At 38.7% G+C, this 22,955-nt stretch overlaps 1 protein-coding gene across 2 annotated transcripts in view; it reads left to right on the top strand.

The window, feature by feature from the left end:
• Positions 1–850: 850 nt before the first annotated feature.
• The window catches only part of RPRD1A (regulation of nuclear pre-mRNA domain containing 1A), a 43,889-nt gene continuing 21,784 nt past the window's right edge, over positions 851–22,955 (top strand). Inside the window, exons 1-7 of one of the 2 annotated variants that reach the window (XM_051812652.1) lie at positions 851–1,184; positions 10,523–10,652; positions 11,365–11,471; positions 11,554–11,648; positions 12,515–12,641; positions 12,740–12,915; positions 15,791–20,004. In XM_051812652.1, coding sequence (XP_051668612.1) covers positions 1,034–1,184; positions 10,523–10,652; positions 11,365–11,471; positions 11,554–11,648; positions 12,515–12,641; positions 12,740–12,915; positions 15,791–15,847 — 843 coding nt within the window. In that variant the 5' untranslated portion in view covers positions 851–1,033 and the 3' untranslated portion in view covers positions 15,848–20,004. Of the gene's footprint in view, positions 1,185–10,522; positions 10,653–11,364; positions 11,472–11,553; positions 11,649–12,514; positions 12,642–12,739; positions 12,916–15,790; positions 20,005–22,955 lie in introns of those variants that run through there. The other variant, XM_051812651.1, reaches the window with a different exon arrangement.

Below are 22,955 nucleotides of genomic sequence, written 5' to 3'. Positions count from 1 at the left end.
CATGAGCCAGCTGTGTGCTCTGGGGGACAAGGTGGCCAGTGGTATCCTGGGGTGCATCAGTAAGAGCCAGCAGGTTGAGGGAGAGGATCCTGCCCCTCTACTCAGCCCTGGTGAGGCCACATCTGGAGTATTGTGTCCAGTTCTGGGCTCCCCAGGATAAAAGAGATATGGAGCTCCTGGAGCAGGTCCAGTGGAGGGCTATGAAGATGATTAAGGGACTGGAGCACCTCCCTTTATGAGGAAAGGCTGAGGGAGCTTTGCGTGTTCAGCATCAAAAAGAGACAACTGAGAGAGGACCTCATCAATGTCTGTAAGTATCTGAAGGGATGGTGTCAAGACGATACAGTCAGGCTCTTCTCAGTGGTGCCAAGCAATAGGACAAAAAGTAAGGGGCAGAAACTGATTCACACAAAGTTCCACTCGAATATGAGGAAGAACTTTACTGTGAGGGTGACTGAACATTGGAACAGGCTGCCCGGAGAGGCTGTGGAGTCTCCCTCTCTGGAGACATTCCAAATCCACTAGGACGCGTTTCTGTGTCACCTGCTCCGGGTGACTCTGCCTTGGCAGGGGGGCTGGCCTGGATGATCTCCAGAGGTCCCTTCCAACCCTAACCATCTTGTGATTCTTAACCTGCTCTGTGAAAGAAATCGGCCTTGAGGGTTTGCCTTGGGGGGGGCTTATCTGCATGTGCGTCTTCATGTTGTTTCCCAGGGCACAGTACAGATGGATGCATCGGGGATAGGATGGGACGGGATCCCATCGCGTCCCCTCCCGTTCCGTCCCACCCAGGGCCGGCCCCTCTAGCCCCGCCCTCCCACTCGGGCTCGGCGGAAGTGAGGGCGGGGGGCGGGGCCGCGCGGCTCCCCGCGGGTCTGGGCCGCCGCCATTTTGTTGGCGCCCGGCGCTGCCGGCGGGACGGAAAGGGCCGGGAATTGCCTGGCGGCTCCTCCCCCGCCGGGCCCGAGAGGCGGGGACTGAGCGAGGCCCTGCCGGGACGGGACGGGGCGGCGGGGCTCAGCGCAGCGCAGCGATGTCGGCGTTCTCGGAGGCGGCGCTGGAGCGGAAGCTGTCGGAGCTGAGCAACTCGCAGCAGAGTGTGCAGACCCTGAGCCTGTGGCTCATCCACCACCGCAAGCACTCGGCGCTCATCGTCAGCGTGTGGGAGCGGGAGCTACGCAAAGGTGAGGCCGGGGCCGGGTGGGCCCCGCCGGGGCGCCCCGGGGGCGGCGGATCCGGGGCAGGAGGAGGAGGCGAAGGTGGCCGCCCCCCCTGCGGCGTGTGCGGCGGCGGAAGCAGGGGGATGGCGGCGGGGATGCCCGACCTGTGGATGGCAGGGAGAGGGCGAGGGCGGGCCCCAGCGCCTGGGGAGAGTGGAGCTACTGGGGCCAGGGTTCAGCCCCTGGTCTCGGTTTTTTGATGACCGTGGGCTAGGAGGTGCTTCTCCTCCCTCTTTTTCCCTCTAGTCCCCTCTCTCCTGTCTTTTCCCTCCCATTATCCCTTCCTCCCTCAGCGAGATGCCTCTGAGGAGGCTGCCCCTCGTGTTTTGCCTCCCTTTTTTTCTTGTGAAAGGAGAGAGGAAGGTGGGAAACAGGAGGGACGGGATTTGGGGGTTTTTGTTATTAATACAGGTAATTACAGGTCTTCCAAGGCGGAGCCTTTTAGGTATTGTCTTTCATCATCTCTGATAATGGTTGTTAGTTGTAATACTATTTGAATTTCTTGTCCACTCATGCCAGAAACTGTTCTTGTAGGGCAGCTGAGGATGGGAATACTCTGGAGGAAGAGCAATTTAATGTGTTCAAAGTGGTTTTTACTTCCTGTTTTTGCCAGATGGCTACTACCAGTGTTAGAATAATAATAAAAATGTGTGTTTCTTTAACTATGTTAAGTGTACATCTGCACACTTAAATGCTTATGTGGCTTTCTTTTTAACAGGAAGGAACTTGCAGCTATAGATAGTGGTTCAGGGACCGAAAGGGAGAAATGGCATGTGAAGGTTTATTTGATGTGACTAGAAAATAACTTGATCTTAAATTAATTCATTTAAGAAATTAAAACTCACTTGATAGAACTGTGCTTTGCTCTAGGAAATATTGCTGTCTTCCAATAGCTTCCTTTGGAGCCTCGCTATTATGTGGATCTTTAATGGAAAAAGTAGAAGACTAGGCTTTCAAGTGGAGAGGAAAAATAGCACTAAGCCATGACAGGACTTATGAAAGAGGAACCACTGAGTTTCATGTAACATGGCTACTGTGTTGGGTTTTTTTTAAATACTCTTTTTGTGAGAAGTGTGATCTTTTGAACTTTCAGGCAAGAGTTGAATTCTTTTTTACCATTGCCGTAAGAAAGGCTTACTTGACGTATTTCGTCTTATGAAATAAACACATTTTCACTATATGTTAGTTGCAAACTTGCTTTCTTGTTCCTGGAACAAATTAATGGATCTCCCATCTGTGTCTGAAACATTTCACATTTCTGGGCCTTCTAATCAAACAACTTGAATGTTTGAGGTGGTGTATGATGCCAGAAAGGCATCTTAAACTAATTGAAATAGGGACAGAGTTTTGGTTGCTCATCTTAATTAATGTGCACAATACTACTACATAATAATGCAGGATATTAATGCTTAATCTTTAACCTTAATTTTCCTGTTGTGCTGTTTGACTGATTGGAGAAATGAAGTCTTTGATACATGGTCTATGTGTCTGAAGGTGGCATTGAGAGGCAAGGATAACCATCTTCTTAAAAAGTCAGAGGAATGCTTTGCTTTTTCTCAGTTTTCAGTGTCTGACTTCCACTTCTAAGCCTGTTTTGAGCTTTGGATGAGCATAGCTGCCATAATTGGTTTTGTCTTGAGTTTGTCGAAGCTGTTGTCCAACTTTTGAACCTGGCATAGTTAATATACAAAGGATGTATTTTAGTTTTTCATCTCTGATAACAGTACCTGAGTTTCAAAAATGTTAGCTTGCATTCACCCAGTATTAACTTTTTGCTAATTGCATCACAGAATTGCAATATAGTCCCTAATCTCCACAGGGTGGGTGTAGTGATCTAAGTGGACAGCCTGTGGAGGATGGGAAGGAAAACCAGTGTACTGTGGTGAAGTGAGGTGCATAAACACTACAAAGCAGAATGCTAGCAATGAGGCTGTAAACAGAGTAAGTTTAAGGCTCCTGACTTGCCTTCCATCCAAGCTGTATGAACATGATTCCTCTCCTACTTGAGAGGAAAATTACCTCTATTTGGAGAAAAGGTACACAAAAATTACTGGCATTGCCAGCTGCTATTGCTAGCCAGCAGTGTACTGGCACTGAAAATTGAATCTTGCCTTTCTAAATTTTATTTTCTTTCATTGTATATCTATTGTCACCCTCATCTCCAGACCTTCCTTCCAGCTTACTCCCTTTCGGGCTTATGGAACATGGTATAACTAACTAGGTTGAACACAATATAGTGTGATGTTACATTTTTTCTGGATGCTTTCAGTTTTGGTAAAACATCACTTGAGTCAGATGAGCTTGCATGAGCCTTTCTGAACATGTCTCTAGTGATTCATGAAAACCAGTGCTAGGATCTGAGCTCTTTTGTTCCTAAGTGTTTGGTTCTGATTCTTTTATTTTTAAAATAGTTGGAGTAGAGGTGAAGAGGCAGCTTTTCAAATGCACACATAATTTACACAACATAAAGTCTTAGTGCCCTTCTGTTTACTTGGCTTAATTGATACTAGTCAGGTCTCATGTTCTGGCATATCTAGAGATCATCGGTTCCATACACCTTCATGTACAGGTTTTCTTGAAAAGTTTGTACTGAGGAAAATGATCCTGCTTTGGCTAGATTTCAGATGTATGTGAAATGTAACACTTGAAGTTAAATAGTTAATTACTTGGTAGTCATAAGCTTTTTCAGTAGTTAAGTAGTTAAGTAGTACTAATTAATTAACTTGTAATGTGGATACATCAGTCATTCCCAAAATGCAACTGATGGGCCCATTTAAACTATGTAATTTTGTGTATCCATAAAGGGAATAACTTACTGGGTATTTTTTTTAAACTGAGTAGTGGTATAATACATAAAAATTTGTTGTGTAAACCTGCAGTCAGTAAGTGGCTGCTGGGAAAACCCCTAGGAACACCTTTGAATAGGCTTTTCTGAGATGGAATCTGTTGAGAATTATTTTTTGTTACTTGCAAATCAGGTATGTTCTCTTGCATGCATCTCTTGCTGCCTGGTTTCAGGATTCTCTGAAACGGTAGGGATTTTTTACTTGTTTGTATGTTTTGTTTTGAAATGAAAAATTTCAGTTCCATAATTCAAAGCATCAGCCTTCAAGGGTGAACAATAAGTGCTTGTTCAGGAGGCTCAGTGTGCAATTTGCTGGGTACTGGGTTAAAATGAATTCTTTTTCAAAGAAAAACAAACCCCAAACTTGCTAAAAGTTTGTTATATAGGAGTTGTTATTTTAAGCTCCAGTTGTTGTCTGTAATAATCTTTTCCTGTCATCTCATTTTCTGTTGGCTTTTCCAGGTCCAGCTCTGTCACTTGTTAGGTATTTATGTCCTAATGATATTTTAATAATCACAAAATATTCTGAGTTGGAAGGGACCCAGAAGGATCATCAAGTCCAGCTCTTGGCTCTGCACAGGACGTTGTCGTGTTGTATCTTTAAACCTGGTTTCAGATTCAAGTATCTGTTTCCTCAGAACCTGATGTGGCATCTCATTGATTAGTCAGCCTCAGAAACTGATGCTGATCATCCCCCACCTCCCTTAATCACTTACCCTCTTGTTTTGGCTGTCATCTGTCACCCCACCCCTGTCACACTGATCACTCTTCCCTGCACAGCTTATCTGGGTTAGCAGCTCTAAGACAGCCACAATTGTGTAAGTACATCTGGGCTGCTACAGAGGGATGGATGTATTTTTTAGTGCTCGACTCTGACAGTTTACCTGCTCTTCCAGTTAATATGCCTTTTTTTTTTTTTTGGTTTTGTGGTGTTGAAGTCATTCAATGGTATGAGAAGCTACTATTCTTTGCTTATTTAGTTGTTTGTCTGCAACTTCTGCTATTGGGACATATGCTGGTGTATGGATCCTCACTCAGTATAGCTGTTGGCATTGATGCAATATGTTTTCCTGAAGCTAGTGGCTGTTGTGGCAGCTGCTGAAATTTGGAAGATAGAGGATTTTAGTAGGCAAATTGAGAAGGCCTAGCAACACTGAAAGCAGATTTGAAAGTTGTATTGCATTTAAATTACTCTGATACTCAAGTCAACTGCTTTGAAGCACAACTACAGCCAAAACTGATTGCAGTATATTGCCTTGCAGATGGGAAGTAGATCACAGGAAATAAGTTCCTGATTTGCAATTATTTTCTATACTATGTCGTGTAGCTTTTTCTGCCAGAAGGGATCTTTCTGTACTGCTGATTGTAAGGTTATTTTACTTAATGGTGCCATAGTGTCATTGGCCCATGTGAGAGAATAAATAGATTCTGTTTTAATTAAAAGAAAGAAAACTGTGGCTTCCTGACTTTGTTGGTTAGTAGGTGTTCTTGAGGAGACCAGTAAGAATACTTAAGACAGAGGTGCTTGTGGGTGCCTTCCTACCTATCCACATGAATTTTCTCATCTATGCCAAAAGGTTTGGAGATCATCAAATAACAGGCAAAACTTTAGGTGAATTGGAGTAATTGAGTCAGGTTAGAGAAACCTATTTGCTACACACATGATTTAAAAAACGACCTACAGTTAGGAGCAACAGAGTAGCAATATAAGAGTATAACTATTGAAAATAGTTATATTTGGATAGTGCACTCCAAATATGTATTAGTGCTGTATCTCGAGACCTCATATTTTACCTGTACGTGCCTGTCTTTTACCATTCTGATTCTGAATACTTAAGTGTAGCGTCTTTTTCTTGTCCTGAAACTGTTGTTGCCGTTAATTCATATCCATCTTGGCATTGTACTAGCCAGGCGAGCCAATGAAAGAAATTGGTTTGTTTCATGTGTTCAGATAATTCAAGATACACCAAGTGCAGTGGGGAAGCTTCTGCAGAGTAATTATGTTGGAATGGTTTCCTTGGTCTGTGACCAGCTTTCTGCATCCCCTGGTAATTTGATGCTGATGGCCTTTTTCCCAGAAGTGTCTGTGTGCTGTGTTCTCTTTGTTATTGGCCTCCAAACTCAAAGTCCTAGTACTTGGACTGTCAATCCAAGTGGGCAATCCCATTCCCCTCTTTGAAAAGAAAACACAGCAGTTATCAAACCTTGGTAAAATTCACCAGGAGAATCAGGTGACTGTGCAATGTTGAACACTTAGTTTAACTTTTTCTTAAAAGAAGGTTAATGAATTTTAAGTGCTCATTGTACAGTGTGCCTTTTATGGATTATGTTATTTTTAAATTGTCCTTTCTGGTGGCAGCCTCTCAAGTGGCTTTTTACAGTCATGTTACAAAAAATGCTGCATTTCATCAGCTTGCATAAAAACTCAGGTTAGCTCTCCTCAGTGTGAAGAATCAGTGATCTTGCCCTCAAGCTTCAGTGCTGCTTGACCTGAAGATGTTTGGTTGTGTAATAAAAAGCTTGAAAGCTTGTCGAGTGTTTACAGAGATGTTGTGAACTTCTCTTGCAAAGGTGTGAAACGTGCTGTGAGACAGGAAGTGTCCTAGAGATTCTAGAAGTGATGACACTCTCCTGCATGTATGGAGACTAAAGTAATTCTAAAGCTATTGAGCCAAGTCTTTATTTGAATCCATATTACATAACATTAGTGTGCTAAATAAACTGTTTAGTCCTGATAACCATTGTGGGATTTTAATATACTGAAGCTTATTATCTCAAAACCTCTTGTTAGATGGTATTTTCTTTCAAGGTCAGTCGATGTAGCAAAGCTGGGCTGTAGAACCTTAAAGCCTGATATAACGTTTTCAGATGGCTCAGTCAATCTATACAGTTGAAGTGAGTGAAATCTCTTATGCTTGGGTGTTTTTCTGTAGTTATATCTAAGATGGTAAATATCTCTTGGCTCTAGGGAAGAGGTGTAGAACAGCATGAAACTAATGGGCATGTTACTAGCAATCTTCATGAGAGCTCAATTTCAAATCAGGAGGTAAACCTGGAGAAGACAAATATAGGTGATTATGGTGCCTTTGATTGCCAGAGCTAACCTCAGTGAAAATGACCATCTTATTGCCTTTCAAGGTAAAAATACTAGTTTCTTGCACTAAAATGGTGTCTTAGTGTTAAGAGCTCTCTAAGTGTTATGGACTAAAGCATATAATGTCAGGGCATCTATATTGAACTGGCAAAGAACCAGGCGTACCAGGTATGCTTTCCTAAGAAGCATGGCTTGCCAAAAACTAAGACTTAAAAATGTAATTTCCACTTAGATACCTCAGTATGCCAATTGTAGGTGAAATATCATTAATATCTGAAGGATATTCATTGGCATTTAAACATGTCAGGTACATTTTTCGGACAGACATAGTTTCATTTGCAAGATGCAGATCCCACTTAGTGTCATTATGGATGCTTTATAATCAGAATAATATGCTTAATATGGTCTTACACCAACCAACACTGTTGACATGTTAAAATATTTCAGAATACAGTACTTCAGGGAGCTACTTTGGTGGCTAAATGGTAAATCTAACTGAAACAAGCAGAGGAGTTATGCGAACGCTGCACAAATCTTCTGAAAAAATGACTCAGTCCAATGTGGATGATTTCTTAGAAGTTTTGTGTTAGCTCACTGTACTGTTAGGGTACCAGAGGTACTGTGGGCTGGCTACTTATAACACTGTACACTCTGGCAGCATGTGCCTTACAGATCCTTCTTCAACCTAAGTTCTTATGTTTTTTTCCCTTCATTTTCTTCTCACAGTAGGAATGCTTTTGCTAATAGCCTTGCCACGTGTTGAGGACACTTAAAATAATCCATTTGATCCATTTTGTTGTTCTGAGATTTATCAAAGCCCTGGACTGCAAAGTTCGTGTCACTACGAGTGAAGAGAGATGCTTTTAACATAATTTTTTTCCAGAACAGATCTATATGGTCCTGAATTCAGTTTTGTATTTCAGACTTCAATAGTTAATTTACAGTCATAGTAGAATGCTTTTCAGCTCAAATTTGTCAGCTTCAGTTGCCAGAGGTTACATTGTACTTTAGTCTCATGGGTAAGGCAGGTTGCTAGTAGATCAGTATGTAAGTCTTGAAGATTTGTGAAATGAAAGGAAGCCATTCTCAAGACTAGGCATAATTTTCAGCATTGGAATTTTGTGCACCACATTCTTACAGCAAGAGGGATTCAATTTTATTTCACAATTGTCTTTGTGAACATAAGGGTACAGTATTGATTGAACTTTTAACCAAAGCCACAGTTAGCTTAATAGTGGGTTTAGGATTTTTGTTCATTATATGCAGCTTTGTCTATGTTGAATTGTAATAGCAAGCTGAAAAGGTAGTACTAGGTGAAATAAGCCTGAAAGTGAGTTTCTGGGTTTTCAAAGGCTTTTCCAAACCTGGTACATGGATGTCTTTACTGCAGTGAATAGATCAAGTCTAGGTTTTGTGAGAATCAGCACTACCTGACTTCGTGGCACTGTGCATGCACCTCCTGTCTTTGCCAGCTCAATTGATTTGGCTTATGTTGGAAAGATAAGATTTGTCACAAATTAGTTACATCACTGAGCATTAAAACATGACTTTTTTTCTGTAAAATGGATGGACAAGGACCTATCTTGCATGCAGTTCCAGAGGATATAGTATGGGGAGTGGCCTGCTTCATTAGATTTTGAGTCATAATTCTGGGCTTATTTAAGAAATGGGGAGGGGTGCAGGGTCATCTTTGGTAAGTGCTCGTTACTTTTTGGTATGCCTGTGAGACAATATGTGTTTTCTAAGATTCTCTCTTTGAATAATTCAAAGCTTTCTATGTGTCAGAACTTTGTTTTACCTGAAACCTAGTAGGAGATGTGTTGTTGTATCATCAGTCAGGTTTTAATATAGAAGTTGAGTAGCATAAGTTTAAAAAAATCTACATTTTAGATTAGCCAGATTTTGTCACAAATTTATTTCCTTTAGTGACTTCAGTGTTTGGAGTAGACTTTTAATAGATCCACCTTGTGTCCAGCACTTCCAAGCTAATTCTTTTTTTTTGCCACTCTTTAGTTTGCCTTGACTGTAAGAGATAGGTGTGTTTTTACGTTTAGCAGAGGGGTTTTTTTCCCCCCACTTAGTCCAGAACTCTCAACTTGTTAGATATGTCTGTCCAAGAGGATGGGAAAAATTCAGTACTTCAAGGAGAAATCCCTCATAAGAGTCTTTCCGTAGTGCAAAATTTATTTTCAAAAACATTTCCCTGGAGTGAAAGCATATCAACAATGAATTTTCTCTTTGTATGTGAGGGTGATGGTTCTGCATTTTTGAGAGGTTGGAATAGAAATTAACAAAATCAAATCATATTGTGGACTAAGCATGAATTATAGGAAATCCTGGACTGGCTTTACTACAGTTGAGAGGGCAGAAAAACCTTGTCTTTCAAAAGAAATCTCTTTTTAAAATCAAAGTGTACATACTGAGACTATGTAGTGGTAATGATATTCTGGTGTTAACCAAGGATAGAAGTGTTACAATAAGAGTTATAGACTTGTAGACTGCTGAAGATTAATGAAGTATGATTGTAAATGTAAACACCCAGGTAGGAACACTTAAAAAACATGGAATAGATTTTCAAAAGCAACTTGTAAATTGCAAGCTTGTAATCTATTCCACATTAATGGAGAGGAGGTAGAATACTTAAGATGCTCGGAGAAGGGATACACCAAGGAGCCTGAAAGTGGTTTTTGAATGTTCTCTTGATGTTACAGCTACCAGCATGTGAGTATTTTAACAATTAAGAGATGAGGGAGGAAAGTATCACAGTGATAATAAGGAGACTGACTAGGGGTTGACTGTTCAATTTGCTCAAATGCAAGAAGGAGAAGTGGGTATGTAAGACTGATGAAATTCAGACTGAAAAGGAGGAGGTTCTTCTCAGGAATGAATGACTGTGGATCTGTGAAGTGACTTGTGAGAGGACTTCATGAGTGTAAGAAATTTATGCAGGCTCAGAGGAAAGCTGAAGAAATCCATGAGGGCTACCTAACAGACAAATCTCATAAGACTAGGAAAAGACCTGAGAATAGTTGGGGTCTGAAGGACACTTTGGAATATCTGGGGGTTTTCCTGTTTGTTTTCAAAGATGATGCTAAAGAAGTTTTCATACTATGAAGGAAGAGGAATTTGTACAAAGAGAGCAGAAGAGAGAGAAAACCCAATGGGTGACTGGAGTCTTTTCACATGAAAATGCTGTAAATGTGAAATGGTTGTAAGCAGTAATGAAAACAGAAAAAAACATCTTTTATTTCAGAGTGGGGGAGGTCCGGAGGTGGGTGTTTGTATTTGGTATAAATGTGGATAAGTAGATATTAGTTAAAGGAAATAAAATTTCTAATTTTTCTTTATTATTCTTTTTATTAGCAAAACCAAATAGGAAGCTGACATTCCTGTACTTGGCCAATGATGTCATACAGAACAGCAAAAGAAAAGGACCAGAATTTACAAAAGACTTTGCTCCAGTAATAGTGGAGGCTTTTAAGCACGTTTCAAGGTACGGTAAACTTGTATGTGCATTGTCCTTCTTCATACTGTGTTTGAGGGGGATTTAGAGAAGTCCTCAGTTGGTCTCTTCTGGCCCAACTAGTCTTTGTGTGCTATTTCTCTACTTGAGGTCTTGTTAATTTAATTTATTCAGTGTTCTTTTGATCTTGGAGAGTCTTAATGCTGTTGGATGAAGTTTCATAGTAAATTCATCAGCATTCAGTCCGTTCTGCTTTGGAAAGCTGTCAGCTATTCCTGAAACTAAGACTTGCTTTCAGTCTGTGTATATGTGCTGCAACAGTTTGATATTTTTCGTTGCTGGTGTTTCATGATTTGTTTTTCCCCAGCAGCCATTAATCTCATCGCATGAGGAAGCTAGAGTCTTGATACAGGATTATTTTCACAATGATACACAGCTGTTGAAGCAGCACAAACCTATTTGCAGTGTTTGCATAATAGGGTTACAGACCTGCAGATTTATGGGTTGAGCAAGAAAACAGAGTTGGGCATTGGCCCTTTTTTATTTATGTGCTTGCTAAGACACCATGAACTGGCATTTGCTTTTCTTTCTTTAAAATGTGATTTTGTTATTTTCTGAGATTATTTGACTTCTGATGCTTGGATATTGCTAAGGTATGTGAAGGTTCTTCTGTGAAAAATAATCATATAGCAGCACTGTACTTCTACCTAGTGCTGATACTTACTTTTTTCCCCTGTAACAGTGAGTCTGATGAGAGTTGTAAGAAACACCTTGGCCGAGTGCTGTCTATCTGGGAAGAAAGGTCTGTTTATGAAAATGATGTATTAGAACAACTTAGGCAAGCTTTGTGTAAGTATTTTGTGTGTGTATCAAGGTTCAGTCTCTTCTTTGAAATACTATTTCCCTGACTGCTCTGTTTGTTTTCATTTAGATGGAGACAGAAAGGGGAGGAAGCGCACGTATGAACAGATAAAAGTTGATGAAAATAACTGTTCACCTCGAAGTTCTCCCACTGACCCTCCTCAGGTAAAAACATGTTTATAAAATTCTGTATTTACATATGGTTTCATGCAGAATTTTTCAGTTACTCCTGTTTTTGAATGATCTCTGTTTTTCTTTTTAATGAGGTACTGTTTCTGTGCAAAAACTTTTCACAGTATTTCAGGTTACATGTATATTGTAACTTTAGTCATTTGACACTAAACCTGAATGTATTAACTGTATGTCCAGCTTTGCTCACATCAGGATTTCAGCAGCAGTTTCTACAGTGTTTTGGGTTCTCATTCAGTTTCCACGGTAGTAATGAGTAACCCATGTGTTAGAGTAAGATTGTTATGGATTTATCAGTAAAATATTTCTCAGAGTTGCAATCATGATGGTTGGGAAAAATTGTCTACCTTGCACTGTTATAGCTTTCCTAATTCGTGCGGGTTTTTTATTATGGTATTGCCCTATCTCAAAAGGCTTTTTGTTATTGTCAGGAATGACTGTCCTCAAATAATCACATGAGCTCTACTTTCAAAAGAAGCACACTGATCTAGTCTGATGCAATAATGAAGCAAAATGACACGAAAGATAATGTTAAAAATCTATAGTAAAATGAAAGGTATTGTAAAATATTCACTGTCAAAAATAAAAGATGTATAAGTAATCCTTATATACCAAGAATTTAAATGAAAAAAATCTGTTGAAGGAAGGTGACCTTTAAAACTGGGAACGCTGCAATATTGTCCTGAGAATGAAAGGTTTGGTTTTGTTCTCCATCTAAAAGCTGATGCTGCAAATGCTGTTGAAATTGCCATCAAATCAATTCCAAAGCTTATTGTAAGATACTGTTTTGTTCTAGGATCTGTTTACTTAAAGTAGTTCTCCATCTTGCATGCTTTTTTCAGACCACAGATCTCATTAGAGCATTACAAGAACTAGAAAATGCTGCCTCTGGGGATGCAGCAGTTCATCAGAGAATAGCCTCGCTGCCTATAGAGGTCCAAGATGTGTCCCTGTTAGACAGAATAACAGGTGAGGGTTGGGGACCCAGTAACCAATATGCTGTTGTGAGAACCTAACGATGTGTGATGAAATCACGCTTTACTTGTTTTTCTCTGCTTGCTTTTTAGATAAGGAATCTGGAGAGCAACTTTCCAAAATGGTAGATGATGCATGTATGTTGCTGGCGGATTACAATGGCAGGTTGGCAGCTGAAATAGATGATAGAAAACAGCTGACTCGAATGTTATCAGACTTTCTCCGATGTCAAAAAGAATTCCTTGCAGAGAAAGAACATAAGCTGGAAGTGCGTAATGTTTTGTTTTAGTCCATTCTTCACTAAAGCTTGTTCTTGCAAATGTTTTTAGTTGGCCTAAAAAACTGGTATCTCCAAAGATAAATATTTAATTGCCGCTCTTACATCTTTGCTTCCAGCACATTATTAACATTTTGTTTGATTCCAGTGTTCTAAACCTGTTAAACCAGCTCTTTGGTTTTTTAGCTATTCAGTCTTTGTTATATGTACAGACTTAGTTTTAGTAGTGCAGATAAAAACTCTTACCCTGAGTGTTACAAACGTAATTTCTCACAATTTTTTTTCATGCTCCTTTCATTCACTGTTGTAAGTCTTAGTTATGTATTTGCTAAAGGATAAGAATTTAATCATTGGTTTCAGCACAACTTTTTAACCAGACTCAAGCATCCATTAAACCTAGTAAAATGGAGTTTTAGCCTCTACAGCCTCTAATACAGCTGGTTAGCAGCACTAGCACCATTAGGACCAGACAGATCACAATAAAAGAAGGATGCAGAGTCAGCAGCTCATTATGAGCATGATCCCCTAAGTTATTCTATTCTTTGCTATTCCCAGTCATCTGTTTTCCTTTCCTACCATGTAATACTGTAAAGCCTCCTGTTGAACATCCCACATATTTAGAATATGTCCATAATTTTATGTCAGTTGCTTACCAGGGCTAACTTGAGTACTACAGTAATAGAACTGAAGCTGTATCATTTTTCAAGAGGAGATATCTAAACAATTGCAGTGCCCTGTAACTGTAGCATATGCATATATGGTGCCCAAATTAATTACTCTTGAGGTTTCGTCATACAGGCCTGTCAGGAACATTTTCTTTGCTTAATGGTTTTTTTTTACCTTTTTATAACTTGAGTTCAGATTTTGTATTGCCTTTGTTCAGGAAAATGCTGTTCACAATGTATTTGAAGTCATCATTCAGATCAGTTGTATCATTCCCACTCTTATTTCCTGACTTACTTTCCTCTGTGCCTCACAGAAAAGCAATTGATGAAGGTTCTTCCTGTCAACTTTACTGTGTGTGTTTATCCTGTGGGAAGAATATCAACCAACTTCATGTAAGATAGGTGGTATCACAGTAGTTCTGATTGCAATAGCAACTGACCCACCTGGATAATGGAACCTGGAAGATTAAAGAACAGGAAGCCTTAAGCTTTTCATCACATGCCCTACCTCCCCTCTGACTGTGTGTAGTAAGTTTGAAGGACAAATACCCAATTTCAGTGAAGGACTGGTTGTCTAGAGACACTGACTTGTTTTTGTAGCTCAGTACCAGCAATTATTCCCTGTTTAGGTATAGTAGACCACTGGGATAGTGAGTTGCTCAAAAGGCAGTGACTTGGTGTTTCAGACAGATTTATAATTCTGTGAAAACAAGAGAGCTCAATTAAAAAGAAATCACAAATGGTAGTGCAACTGTGAGCAGATTCTGCCCTTGTTCGTTGTTTTCATCAAATATAAACCAGTTTAATTTCCCAGTATTACTAGATCAGAGAATTCATAATTGTAAGAGACAGGAGTTGCGTATTACTGGGCTGTCATAGTCCTTAAAACCAAGTTTCTTGGCTGAATTATTTAAACTGCTAAAGAATTGCATTCTAATACAGCACAGTTCCATTTTGGAGTAGTATGAGGTCTTTCTTTAAAAAGTGGGAGACATTCTTCAGTAGCTGTAGCAGTCTGTTTTAAACAGATGAAGTCCTGGGATGTTGAAGGATACTGTAAGAATGTTTTTAGGCTGATCAGTGTGGTATACATGTGAATTACTAATAAAGAACTGTGAGCCGATATGGTGTCAACCCAGGTTACTAATAAAGGCTGATGAGCCAAGAGATCGTTAAGAACAACAACCTTACAATGAAGTTTCTAAGCTAGTGTTAAGATAAATGAAGTGACCTCATGCTCACTACCATTAGTGCTTTTTGGTTTGAGAAGTGGAGGCTGATAAACATTTTGATGTTTTGAAATGTTAAGATCAGGATGTTTTCATGATACTGTCTGCAGGGCCTCCTGACTTAGCTCCTGTGATTTGTTTTTAGTTCCTAAGAAATGGAGAGGAAGCAAGGACTCTGTCTTTACTGTCTTGGGAAATTCCATACCTTAAATTGAACCTTGCTTCTTGGCTTCACTTTTGAAATAGCACTGGGAAAGGGGCCTGTCACCTAATTCTTTGAGAATGTATTTCCCTGAACTGTGTTCCTAGGTTTCGCTGCTCAAGTATGATTTCTGATGAAATTAATTTGTTCTAGACAAGATTGTTTCTTTTGTTAGACTTCTGGCTATTGACATTTTTCTTAGCATAACATGGTCTCTGGGTCGTAACATATCAAGTCTTCATTTCTTCCTGAATTAGTATCACCAATCTGTGAGTATAATGCTGAGACCCTAGCTTACTGATTTGTTAAACACCCAGGTATGGCAAGAAACAAGTGGATGTATTCTTGGTTGAATCTAGAGATGTTACTTGCTGTTGACCTGGTTTAACAGCGATAGAATTTGAATTTCCAGAGAATTCTCATTAGCTTTCAAGTTTAGATGGGACCATTAGACCTAAATTTGCAGATCTTTTATCTTCTAAAGACAATTTACAGGTAAGTAATTTTGAATAACCAATCTTTCTATGAGTAGTTTTTTTAAGATTGAGAGTTTCTCTAATTGTTATTTCTGAAGCAGAAGCACATGATTCACATAAAAATCAAGGTAATGTATGCATTAAATCTTGAAAGGAGATTTTGGTAACAAATAAATAATACCATGTCTGCATCAAAAGCTAACAGTACTGCTTAGTAGGTGACTTTCCTAAGTATGTTTGGGGTAAGTAGTGTCATTTTTAACTCTTAAATTGTTTTCTTTAACGTCTTTCTAGCTTCTGTTGCAGGTGGTGGACATGGACCTATCTTCTAATGATGTCACCATCCATTAGTACACACATCCTGCTAAAAATAAATTTAAGAATCAAAATCTTGTATTGTCTGTTGTTTTTGAAAACTTGAAGAGGAGGATTTCTGTAACTAGTCGTACCAAACCTCTGCTATTTTCATCTGTATTCTCACAAACATTACTGAGTTTATGCCTGAGATGGATAAATATTTATCCAGTGTCATTCCTTTTTCTTGAAGACTAAATCTGTCACGTGATTGTTCTTAAAACTCCCAGGTCCTTTTGATAAAATCATTCGAAATTTGCAATGGAGAAGTTTGGGGGTCACTTGCATTGAAGCTGCCATTACCAAAAGGAGAGAACTGTGAAAACAAGACTTTTTCAGGCTTTCACTTACACTCTAGCTATTGGGTTTACATGATCAGAAATGAGAAGTGATGAATGTAGGGCTTGTCCTTCACAAGCACAATAAAAAACTTTATTAGGTAGCAGAGAATGTATGTTTTATAATTGCACTTATGCCCTTTTGGAACCTCCCTCAAATTTCACATCATCCTAAAGAGTATTTTCTCTTCACTTTTGTAAGTTTTAGATTAGTATAAATATTTAAGGTTCAGAGTACTGTAGCTCTGTCTAGGATTTCTAACTAGATATGATTCTGTCGATTAGAGAAAATGGAAATTTTTGCAGAAATAATTTTATGGAACCATTTCTTTATGAAAACTTTGAGTGCTAATACCATTTCAAGTTTTCTGCTGTTTGGGTTGATTGTTCCCACTTTGCTTCCTTTTCGTATACCCGTCCTAACTCCCTGCCTATCCCCTACTTTTTGAACAGAAGTGTTGGTTGGTTTCTTGGTCTCACTGAAGGCTGATAAAAGGAGCTTTTTATGTTATACAGGAACAGAGAATTGGGTATACATAAATTGATACCCAGGTGTGTTCATGTCCTTTTGATAAGACTGTCCTGTACACATTCTGAGGTTAACATGGCCTTAAAAATGAAATGAACGAGAGAAGTATTTGATTTACTGTTCTCTCATGTTGCTTTGCTTTTACCTCTTCCACAGGTTGATTACAGAGTAAATAGTCTCTTACTACGTTTCAAATAAAGGATCTGATAGTCTGAAATCTTACATGACGTATTAACAAGTGTGAGTAGGGGATCATGCAACCTTTTTCTAGAAAAACAAGACAGCCTCTCACACTCATTTTGACATTACAGAAAAATGAAGCATTACTACACTTAGTGTATACTGGATGACCCAGTTTCTCACATACTGTTTCTGTCAACTTACCACTTAAAATTGGGGAATATGTTGTCACTAGATCCAAATTTTTATGAAGGAAATACTACTCTGGGAAGTAAAACCACTACCGTGTTTTAGCAGCTTGCATTTAATTAAGACACTTTTATTGACGATGTCACTGTCTTGCATTCCTGATTTTCTACAGCTATATAGACAATATTCATATTCTTACACTCACACATCTGGTTATAAGTGTGGTTTCTTGGCATGTTGAGAGAATACTATATGTTCAGTACACTTTTATTATATGATTGAGCTTTATGGCTCAGTATAGTTTGACTTGTCTTCCTGAAGGTTTTGTCATGGATTTTTAAAGGTAAACAGCAAAAAGTTATTCACCCTTGTCTGTAGCTGTGGACTCAAAGGCCTTTTTTTTTTTTTTTTCCTGCTTGGTTCACAATTAATGGTTCCAAGTGTAGGCAAAAATGTTAAGTAAACAGTTCAGGGATGGCAGTGGTATAACAGGCCTCTTGTCCTTAGGTTTTGTTTCACAATACAAGACTGGATTGGTACTATTGTCTGCTGTTGCCCTCCAGCATGGCTTTAATGTAATCACAGGGTGTAGTGCTTTCCTTGCTATTTTTTTTTCTTTTTACCGCTTGTACTTCACTAGAACCTTTGTAAGTCAGCTCTTTTCGTTCAGTGACAGATTACTTAGGGTAATATATTCCATCATGCTTCCTACTTTTCAAGTCCACTGCAAATAATTCATTTCTTCATAACCTTGCAGCTGAGCAGCTAAAGTGTTCTGCTGAGCTTTGGTTGAAGTCAAAAATTGATTTGTAGCATGAGTGCTACACTGCCCTTTGTTAGGGGATAGAGTTTGCAGTATTGTAGGTGATCTCCAACTCCATAAATGTGGCAGCAGCACAGTAACTCAAGTTAATCTTGAGTTAAAGCTGAGCTGCCAACAATGCAACCATTACAGAACTTGTAGCTTGGAGGTAGCAGGAATTGGGCAGTAAGGTTCATCTATACTCATGAGGACTTTTGAATATTTAAGATCTTCTGATACATGCTTGGCAACGGAAATAATGGTACCAAACAACATGTTGTGTGATCTCTTGACATGAATCATTAATTTCTGTTCAGGATTGCAGCTTCAAAAATTGAAGCTGAGTTGGCAGTGCTTCCAGTTTGTGGATTATGACTTCTACACAAAGAGGTGTTTGAGTCAATTCAGATATTCTTGTGCTGAGGGGAACGTGACTGTAGACCTTTTAATAATAAAGGGAGGAGACCTTCACCATAAGTACTTTCCTTCTGTTGTGGCCCAGTTTCAAGTAACTTGTATTGTTTTTCAGAGAAATGTATGTAGCTCTTAACAATCAGGAAGGAAATATAGGCTAAGGATCTCTAATCAATGAATTCTTTTCATCCTAGCTCTCCCTATCCTACCCTGTACAAAATGGAATATATAAAATAAGACCTGGGTTGGGTCTCTTTTCTGCAATAGAAGTAGGCTTGCAAAGCATTTCTACAGGTAGATAGTGTATCTTTTAAATGTGGTTGCTTTGTTTCCATGAGCACTTTTTTCAGTGGCTGGAGATACAGTTGTAGAGTTTTGTAGCAGTAATTTGCAGGACTAGAATGGAGAACAGCAGCCTGGAGGTCAAACACAGCAAAGCAAAGTCAAGTGGTCAGTGCATTTTATTGCCCTGTGTTGTACGCATTTTATGAGCATAATGCTTATTTGACCCATTTCTCGTAGCAAGCTTATAACCTGTATGTACTTGAGTAATAAATATACCTTTTTCATATAGTGACTTAACAGTTGCAGGCTCAGATACCATGGTGCATAGTTACTCAGTTTTCGGTACCTGAAAGAGTATTAGATATCACAGATCAATTCAGAACAGCAGAAACACTTGAAGACTTCCACATTTTAAATTGACTTGCCAGATATTTGAATATAAATCCTGGCTTTACTAAGGCAGGTTTTAGGTTATACTTTGCTTATCCTTGTGAAGTAAGGATAATATTTGCTTCAGTTCATCACATTTTAAACATTGCTTGTCACCTTGAACATGCTCTGCTTTTAAAAAAGGGTAATAAAAATGTTACAACTTTTTTTTTTTTTTTTTTTTTTTTAGCAATTTCACCTTTATTATTTGTGAAGGATGGGGGTTTTTAATTTTCACTCTGCAGCTTACCCATTACTTTTTATTTGAAAGGGGAAAAAAAAATACAAGATACCACAAGGTACCAGGTACTTTAATACCCTTGAGGTGCCTTTTGAATTCCTCATTATAAAAATACAGAGAGAAGATACTGGTCTTACCTAAGTAGGACTTGCTGTTGTTTGCAAGGCTTTTAGACAGAATGCTCCTGGCTACTGCCAGCCAAAAACTTCATACTATTAACCAAAATGAATGGATCTGTTTGTGTCACCCTCAGAAGAACAAGTTTGCAGGTATGTAAAACCTTGTGCAAACATCTGAGATGTTGGGAAATTGAAAAGGAAATAATCAGTGTTATGTCTAGAACTTCCTAAATTTTTTGAAGGACAGCTATAGATTGGCAAGTGACTGTGTGGTGCTTCCTGCAGCAGATGTTTCCTTTGCTTTGATCAGGTGTTTGCTGGAAGAAAAAGTAAACCTGGATGTAAGAAATGGATATAAGAAATACTGAAACCGTAGTACCTGTTTGTGTTGGTAGTAGCAGTGAGGTCTTTCAAGTTAAGACTACACCTTTTCTGCAAGCCTTAATTTCCTGCAGTAATACTGTTACTGTTTACAGCATTTTAAAATTCTGATGTTTGTGTTGCTAGACTTATTAAATTGTAATAGTTTTTTTTTCATCTGTGTTGTGAATACGAAGTTAGCAGAACTGTAAACCCTGCCTGTATCCCTCCCACAGCTAGAAACTTGCTTTTGGAATTATTTGTTAAAGCAGCTGTGAACTCTAGATAGTAACATAAGACCACACTGGGGTGAAAGGTAGTAACTACAAAGACTAAACACTGGGCTTTCTCTCTCAGGAGTTACAAAGGAAACATCTGTAGTCTAGTTTCGAAAAAGAATGTTATGGATGGAAAGGAAGAGGGAAGGGAATGTATTAAAAAGCTCTGCCCCACAATTGGAGATGACTTGTGTAAACAAACTGAATGAAAATCTGTTGCTTTAGCTAATGTCTCCTGATAGTTTCATTTAATGGGAAAATAAGCCTATGTGTATTTGAAGATAAGTGTGTCTGACTCAAAAGCTGTGACTCAAAAGAGGACTTAATGTTCTCTTTAAATAGTGTCCTAATTAAGGCCTGTGCTGTTAGGCTGATACCCAAAAGTTACAATTGGAAATTTTTTCTGCCATCGTTAAGATCTAGAAACTTTAATATGTTTTTTTTTGTTTAACGAGCTTCTACATGAAGTTGAAGCACCATGCTCAAGTTGCACTTTACTATGCCCTCTACAAGTACTTAGATTTTTTTTGCTGCGTTTCTGATAATGATTTGCCTGGTAGGTTGGAAGAGCTGATGAAAATTGCTTCCAGGAATTTCCGGCAGCAGAAAGAAGAGAAATGACTAGAACATCAGCTTGCTTTTTCTCTCAGCCATAATGAAACAACACAAAGCAAATTTCATTCTGTCTCACTGACAGACTTCTGATGTTTTCAGTTAAAACCACTGTAGTGTTATACAGAACAAGTGATTTATGTGAAATCTGATGTAGAACATAAAAACACTCATGCTTTTGTGGATAGAAGGAAACAGTGTTCAGGTGGACAGCAACTAGCTGTGAGATGGCATTTAAAGAAAATGTGCATCCAGTGTGCTTACTGTAGATCGTGAGCAGAGTGCTTGTATTTACCTCTGTCCTCATATCTGCCTAGGAAAATAATTCATCAGCTTAAGTAATCATTTGAGGTGGCAAGTATTTTCAGATCTTGTTAATGAAATAATAAATTACATATTGTTATCAGTTGTGTTTCAGTGTCAGCATAGGGGAAAGTAAAAAAACTGATGCAAACTAATTAGTAAGTATAGGTGATATGACAAAAACCTCTCTGCATTTAGAAAAAATGTATTATGGGTGAAATATTCCTATTTTGGAATATGTTAGCATTTTGTAGTATGTAAGGGTAGTGCACTTTCCATGTGGTTCTGTTTGTTTATTTGGTGGGGTTTCTTGGGGTTTTTTTTGTTTGTTTTTTTTTTTAAATCCAGAGCTTGAATTGAAATTTGCCTATTATTGAGTCCATCAACTTTGAATAAAATATAAGAAAATAAGAAATAAGAACACTCAAGAATTCATATGAATCTTACATGACATAAGAATAATTTTTAGTGTTAGTAATTTTGTTGTCAAAATGATTTGAGTTCATGTGAATCAAAATGAAGTTCATAGTTGAGTTTCTTTAATCAAGCACCCAAGCAATTCTGTTTTCATAATTTAAATTCATTATGATCTTATGTAATGGTCCTCCTGAACTAGTCACAGGGTTTATTGTGACTGTTGCAGACAAATTCCATCTCTTCAGCTAAGGCTATGAATGTAGAGGGCAGAAATACTCTTCAGTAGGACTCAGTGAAACTGAATTTTACAGATCAAAAGCATCACAGTTAAACCAATGTCTTAGTCAGCATAGTAAACCTGGGGAGCTTACTTCAAAAAATAAAATCCAGCCCGTTTTTTTTTTTTTCAATCAACTACTCGTCATTCCTGAAAAGCTTAAAGAATAGTAGTCCACTTCATGGAGCGGTAGGTCAAGAGCCCCAGCTGAGAAGAGATGAAAACTGTTAGGGAACATAATTCTTAGCTGGGCTGTGCTGATAAATCCAGTTTGTAAAAACTCTTTATCTTTCTGTTATAGCTTGCTGGTTAAAAACAGGATTTTGAGTAATGTTTCCTTTCATCTAGTAGCAGCTGTAGTTCAGTTAATACTGGCCTTATTCTGAAGATTCATCTCCAAGAAGAAATGATAGCCCTTTTTCCTAAAGAAACCAATCTGGTAGGCTTGCTTCCATACTGAAACACACAATGTGTGTACTCTGAATCAAAATGCTGAGGGGGAAAGAGGAGTAGGGTCACTCCAGAACTTTCACACAGTGCTGCAGGTACCTGGCAGAAGTGTTTATTCTTTCACTGATTGGAAGCTGAGATTTATGTTCATGTATATGTTTAGACACATGCCTGCTGTTTGGTGTTTTGTTTTTTTTCTTCCTAGCATCTTATTTCAAATTGCGTTTTTTTTAGAAGCTGGATTATTTTCTTCATACCTAGATTTCCTTGACTGAGCAGGGTATGGTATATGTGTCTGCAAAGCAGGGAGAACAGCTTGGAACTATGGATTAAAACACAGTTGAGGACAATGTGGAAACACCAGCTCTCATTTTGAAGCTGTATGGATTAGTTATTCTGAGGGGGTGTAATGGAACAGTAAGAGCAATTGGGAGAGCTGTTTTAGCAGCAGTGAGGAAACACTGTATTCCACATCTGTTTTGCTTGCTGAGAATTAATTTCTTAGCTGGGAAGAAATGGAAGCTTTTTGTCACAAGAGTGCTCAGCACCACCTGATAAGTGTGTAAAGTGGTCCTTACACTTGGCTTAGAGTTTTAGTCTAAACCAAAGAAACAGCCAGAGTACATTTACTTCTGCATTCAGGCTGAAGCAGTTGTAGTGTTTTTCAGTTCTGCCAAAAGTAAAAGAATATTCTGTTGTTCTAGTTTAGAGTTGGTGAAGTTTTTCCACTGCCAAAGTCTGCAATGCTATGGACTAAAACTGAAGGAAATAAGGAGAAACAGAATGCTGGGAAACAACACAGGATGATGTATAAATCTCGTAAATGAGCTCTATGTTGTCTTGGAATTTTTGCTTTTATTTATATAGTGTGAAGATGTATCT

Source organism: Manacus candei, unplaced genomic scaffold (assembly GCF_025592945.1).
Source record: "Manacus candei isolate 608988 ecotype Guabito, Panama unplaced genomic scaffold, ASM2559294v1 h1tg000088l, whole genome shotgun sequence".
Classification (NCBI taxonomy): domain Eukaryota; kingdom Metazoa; phylum Chordata; class Aves; order Passeriformes; family Pipridae; genus Manacus; species Manacus candei.
Note: the sequence above shows the minus strand (reverse complement) of the source record. Positions and strands in the feature narration are given on the sequence as shown.